This window comes from Anomaloglossus baeobatrachus, chromosome 3, assembly GCF_048569485.1.
Source record: "Anomaloglossus baeobatrachus isolate aAnoBae1 chromosome 3, aAnoBae1.hap1, whole genome shotgun sequence".
Lineage (NCBI taxonomy): Eukaryota > Metazoa > Chordata > Amphibia > Anura > Aromobatidae > Anomaloglossus > Anomaloglossus baeobatrachus.
This window is the reverse complement of record NC_134355.1, coordinates 632,139,043-632,145,346: the sequence shown is the minus strand read 5'-3', so window position 1 is coordinate 632,145,346 and position 6,304 is coordinate 632,139,043. Positions and strand designations below refer to the sequence as shown.

General features: G+C 46.0%; 1 protein-coding gene across 2 annotated transcripts in view; it reads right to left on the bottom strand.

Annotated features, from left to right (window-relative positions):
• The window catches only part of MYCN (MYCN proto-oncogene, bHLH transcription factor), a 7,193-nt gene extending 1,591 nt beyond the window's left edge, over positions 1-5,602 (bottom strand). Inside the window, exons 1-3 of one of the 2 annotated variants that reach the window (XM_075338783.1) lie at positions 5,544-5,602; positions 3,015-3,813; positions 1-186 (exon numbers count right to left, since the gene is read on the bottom strand). The exon at positions 1-186 is cut by the window's left edge and continues 1,591 nt beyond it. In XM_075338783.1, the coding sequence (XP_075194898.1) occupies positions 1-186; positions 3,015-3,738 (910 nt within the window). In that variant the 5' untranslated portion in view covers positions 3,739-3,813; positions 5,544-5,602. Of the gene's footprint in view, positions 187-3,014; positions 3,814-4,324; positions 4,396-5,543 lie in introns of those variants that run through there. The other variant, XM_075338782.1, reaches the window with a different exon arrangement.
• Between the last annotated feature and the right edge of the window lie 702 nt (positions 5,603-6,304).

Here is a 6,304-nt window from a genome sequence, read left to right as displayed (position 1 = left end):
CCGGGGCGCACCGCTTAAGGATAAGTTCGGTTGGGAGGTTCTTCCCAGAGGTGAGGTTGGTAGCGGATTTCGAGCGCAGTACTGCTGGGCAAGTAGCTTGCCTGTTGGACAAGGTGCGCCTTTTCTCCACTGTGACGACATCGATCTCTTCCTCGTCATCATCGTCTTCATCATCCTCGTCATCATCTGGGGGGGAAAAAAAAAGGAACAAAAATACCGTTAACACGGATACAGAAACCTACTTGACATGATAAAGCATCCATTGAAATATCAAGCCAATCTGACCAACTTCTAACTAGGATGCCAAAAAATAAAAAAATATCACTTGTACGTCCACAACCGATTTACACAAATTTTTTGCTAATTTTTTGATAAACACTACGAGGCCAGCTGCTTCATGGATTAAGCACAGTGGAACAAATCGTGCAGTTAGATAAAGGCCCCATGAAAAGAGCAAACTGGAGATTTGCTGTACTTGGAGGGAGAAAAAAAAAAAAAAGAAATAAATGATTCAACAAATTGTCTGCCTCCGTGACAGTGAAAGCCAGACACAATCGCTTGGTTTGTTTCGAGACATAATGTGCTGCTGGTCATCTGTAGGCCCCTTTAAGCCAGAGATTTGGTTTCTAGCCAATAAGACAGCTGTTGTGAGGAAGTGCTTCCTCGAGCTGTCAAGGCACCAACAAGAGAGGGGTGTAACCAGTTTATGGAGATACAATTTATATTATTCAGTGCTACTTTAAAACTAAAAATAAGAAAAAAAAAATACCATGAAAAATATACGCATTTTCTGCTTTATAGTATTCCATTAAAAAAAAAATACAAAATTAGACAAAAAAAAAATATAATGAAAGCACTTAATAGAAGACAAGAAATGTCATACACATACATACACATATTTTGTTAATAATAATTAAAAACAAAAACAAAACTGGGCATGGGTGGGGGGGAGCTCTGCTGAAAAAGGAAGAAATAACTATAAAAACACTTAATAAAATTAAAAAAAAAAACACCTAAAAATATAAAATACACACACACACACACACACACACACACACACACACACACACACACACACACACACTTTTTTTAATACAAAACTGGCCATAAGGGGGCTCTGTTGAGAATTGAATTCAGAAATTGATCAATTGCTGACCTGAAAAATAAAGATAAAAATAAAGAAAAAAATATATAATGATAACACTTATAAAAAAATATATATAGTTGGCTTTTTTATTAAGTGTTATCATTATATATTTTTTTCTTTATTTTTATCTTTATTTTTCAGGTCAGCAATTGATCAATTTCTGAATTCAATTCTCAACAGAGCCCCCTTATGGCCAGTTTTATGTTAAAATAAATAAATTATTATTATTATAGTTGGCTTTTTTTTATTAAGTGTTAATTTGATATATTTGTTCTTTTAAATACAAAACTGGCCATAAGGGGGCTCTATTGAAAATTAGAATTCAGAAATCGATGCATTGCTGACCAGTCAATATTATTTTTACAGCTACTGTATAATATAATCCAAGGTTAATAATCATTAAAAGTAAAATATATACAAATAAAAAAAATATAATATAACTAATATTATAAAAAATATATATAAAATATATTTTGTAATAAACTGGCCATAAGGGGGCTCTGCTGAGACCTATAATTTAAAAATGTATGCATAGCTGACCCATCAACATTATTTTGTTTCACAGATACATGATCCAAAGTTAATAATCACTAAAAAGAGAAAATACATAATACAAATAAATAATAAAAAAAATTTATTTAAAAATGACCAAGTTTATTCAATATAGTCCTATTTTGATCATCAGTCATCACTTAGTTGTAGCCTCAAATTTTGCCGCCATCAAAAGCAGTATTCAACTGACCAGGGTCCTCAGTTTTTTGTCTTTTTACCCGGGTATAATTAGTAGAGCAATAGGATAAATGGCCATCACTGCGATTGAGGGGGGCCCGATGGATCATCGGTGTTGTAATTCTGCCCGAGAAGCTGCTTTTTAAGTTGCCAAGCATCTGCTACTAGTAACTAACATGATAGGATTACCTTTCAGATATACAACAACCCCCCCATCTGCTGCCTTAAAAAAAAAAAAAAAAAAAAAAAAAAAAGAAGGGTCTCTTAATTCAATGAACCCTTTCAGAATTAAAACCAAAAAAACATCGCCATCTGGTGGCCTCGGCGTCAATAGGCCACCGCTGATTGGCGCTTACTCAATGTTGGTTGTAGGAGTGAGGTCAAATGAAAAGAAAAAAAAAATGTGGAGCTGAAGTTCCTGTGTCAGCTGTTTCCAGAGCCTATATTTTACCAAAACGGGCACCTCTTCTGGTTTCCTCATCCGTGGATGATGGCGGAAGGGGAGAACATGTCCTTGACCCTTTACTCAATGTCTTAATTCATCACGAATTTGCTGGAAAATTGATGAGACGTCTAAACAAAACCGTGTCACCTTGTAGGATGCAAATTTTATTTGGCAAAGAAACGCGCCCATCGTGACCCGCGAGGGTGAGATCTAATAATGGGCACACTATACAGTAAATAGACTAATGCAAAAAAAATAAAAAAATAAAATAAAAATGGAAAGGCAAAAGAATAAACAATGCTGAGTAAACAATGTCTAGTCAGGTCTCACGTGGAATGAAATTCGTAAATAATCAACACCCAAGACCATTAATCTGGACCTGGCAGACATAATTGGCTGGGGCTGAAGACGCGCCGGTCTGGGCATCATTACCTACAAGTGTTAACATGATCTGCACAGTTTACAACTCATCTGAAAGTCCCTTTGTACACACACCCACAAACACAGGAGCATACACCCTGTCAGACGTCTACCATTAGCCGCAGGGCACTCAGGATCGCCGGTGCCAAAGGGTACCCCTTTATATTTGAACGCCAAGGGGTCCTCTGTGCAATTCAAAGACACCATAATACCATACATACTGCCAATCGGTGCCAAGCTACAAGGCACCCAGGTCCTTAGATTAATATTTACCAGATTCGCTGTGGCTGTCGTCTCCGGAGCTGGCACTGGTTCTGCTTGGCTGGCTGCAGCTTCTGGCTGGTGCATTGGTGGGTACGGCGGGAGATATGGCACTGCTGGGAGGGGTAGCTTGCCCAATTCTGCCGCTTTCTCCCTTGATGATGGGAAAGGGGAAAACCACCGCTGGATCTACGCAGTGGGAAGCCGGGTTGTTTATTTCCTCTCCTTGCCCAGGTAAGTTGCTGGCAGAGGGGGCGACGGTTTGGTTCTGGGTCCCAGATTCGACCACGTTTCCTGCGGCTTTCCCCAGCTTTTCGTTGACCGCCCTTTCAAGCTTTTCCCTGGCAGAAAAGCCACTCCACATACAGTCCTGGATAATGATGGACTTGAGGTTGCAGGGGGACAAACCCAGATCTGTGCTCCAGCCGGATCCCCCCAGCAAGTCAGCTTCGGGGGGCAACAGCAACAACTCCGATGCCCAGTCCAAGGCGTCCTCGTCACCCGTTAAACCATAATCTAGTAGGGGCCCTTGCCCAGGAGACAGAGGGTCACTCTGTAACCCTGCTCGGCTCGGAGACAGAGGAGGCGTGGGGAGTAATTCAAACTTCTTCCAGATGTCTTCTCCTGGGGGGGCACAGTCCGGGCCACACAGATAAAAATCATCCTCGTCTGGGTAGAAACAAGGCTGCAAGGAGTCAAACTCCAGGTCCGGGTTCTTGCTCACCACCCCGGGCATCTTCTCGGCAGCACCACTCAATACAAAACGGACCACCAGAGACGAGCTATCCACAGATCCAGAGCCGGCCACTATCTAGAAGAGGAGAAAACGCAGTCAGAATGAGAATCACGCAGCCATAAGGGAAGGTGACGCTGCCAATGGTCCATGCAGTTCAGGGGGTGTTTCTGGATAGAGAGATGCACAGAGATGCACACAGAGAGAGGGCTGGACTGGCTGCCAGGAGGACTCTGCGCCACTCCAGAGCTACTCCCACCGCACTCCTGAATGGATGGAGATGCAGGCTGCATTGTGTGTGTATAGGGACACCCTCAACGCTTCCTCCAGCATTGCATCCCACCACCACTTACTAGTGCTAGGACCGCAGCTGTCACATCAAAAATAAAGAAAAGTATCAATTCTGCAAAAGAGTAAAAAAAAAAAAAAAAATGGGCACTACCCCTGTCATCACTGCAGGCATCATACACAAACCCCCCCAATAAATACAGCATCAAACCCAGGGCAGGAAAATACACTGCATATATATGCAGGAAGACAAAGCAGCAATGGTGCAATGACAGGCATGATGTAGCAGAGCCAGCCTTACCTCTGTCTGCCCCTGCAGCCTGGCACTGCATGCACTGCTGGCACTGCACCTTCTGCCTGCACACTGCACTCTGTCACTACATGCACTTTGAAGCTGTTGGATATTATTAACTTAGAAAAAAAAAAATGACACACCCGACAGAAAGGAGGGAGAAGAGCCCCAAAGCCACCCTCCCCTCATTCATGAAGCCTCCTACTTGGGAGGTGCTAGATATTTAGCGCCAAAATGCCTCCCCCCCACCCTGGTAATGTGAGCCTGCTGCTTATCACCCAATAGAGGGGCTGGCAGATGGGAGGGCAGGCTGGTGCAGGGGGGTAGGATAGTGCTGGGAGGGCAGCCTGGTGCTTGGGGGTAGGATAGTGCTGGGAGGGCAGCCTGGTGCTGGGGGGTAGGATAGTGCTGGGAGGGCAGCCTGGTGCAGGGGGGTAGGATAGTGCTGGGAGGGCAGCCTGGTGCTGGGGGGTAGGATAGTGCTGGGAGGGCAGCCTGGTGCAGGGGGGTAGGATAGTGCTGGGAGGGCAGCCTGGTGCAGGGGGGTAGGATAGTGCTGGGAGGGCAGCCTGGTGCAGGGGGGTAGGATAGTGCTGGGAGGGCAGCCTGGTGCAGGGGGGTAGGATAGTGCTGGGAGGGCAGCCTGGTGCAGGGGGGTAGGATAGTGCTGGGAGGGCAGCCTGGTGCAGGGGGGTAGGATAGTGCTGGGAGGGCAGCCTGGTGCTGGGGGGTAGGATAGTGCTGGGAGGGCAGCCTGGTGCTGGGGGGTAGGATAGTGCTGGGAGGGCAGCCTGGTGCTGGGGGGTAGGATAGTGCTGGGGGGGGGCAGGATAGTGCTGGCCACACAGCCTGGCATCAGGGAGGGGGCTCAGTGCTGTGAGATCATTGTCTCCTCCACATATTGTTCTGCCTCCACAATCACTGCGATCTGTAAATTATGGGATGTCACCAATCTCCCTCATTACATCTCATGCTGCAAGTTACAAATGCAAAAATTACATAATATTCACTATGCACGCTCGTTGTCTGCATGTGCACGCTCCGTTACCTGCATACGAGCCGTGCACGCTCGGTCTTTGCACCTGCATTGCTATATGCACGCGTTCTGTTTTGCAAATGCAGGGTATTGTGGGACTACAAACCCCAGCGTTGCATATACACCGTGCACTGTGCAGTTTGTTTTTTGCAGGCTCCCATGTAAACAATGCATAAGAAAGAAAAACCTAACCCTATGGAGCCACAAGTGGCTGAGCTCTCGTCATAGTTGGCCGCCCGTGTCTTCCTTGCCGCCTCCTGGGTGCTGTGATGAAAGGACGGGACGAGCGGCGGCTCCGGGAGGGTCTGAGCCCGCACTGCCGCCCGCCGCCCAGGAGAGCGGGGAGCGCCGCCTGGTGGAGACTGCGTGTATGGCGGCCGCTGTCTCCTCGGCTGGCGGAGGTGTGTGGCCGCACTGTACAAAGCCGCCGGGATACATTCATATTCAGCAGGTTTTTTTGGAAAAAACATCAATGCTACACTTTTTTTTTTTTTTTTACTTTGTCCAGTTAAACTATGTTCACACCACCCCACAATCCACATCAAAAGCCGCTTCACACGCTCTTTGATGAAGCTTCCTATTGTTTCACCATATAAACCCTCCTGGGGAATGTGCACACCTATTTTTTTTCTGTTGGTTGGAATCTTTATGATTGATTGTAATCTTGTACCTATAAACTAGAGCGATGGTCGTCTCTTCTCTGAAAGCTTCACGGCTTTTGAAGTCTGAAGCGGTTGTGCCCCTTTCACACTGCGTTCCCATATCCGTTCAGTGGTCCCGTTAGGGCTTCCGTCCGAACCCACCACAAAATGGGTTCGGACATAGTATACTACGTCTGGGGGTCCGCCTTCAGTAAGTGACTCCGTCTGCGCCATTGTAGTCAATGGCCCCACCACCAACGCATACGTCCAAAACCTGTTTTGTAGGGGATTCGGACAGAAGCCCTGATGGGA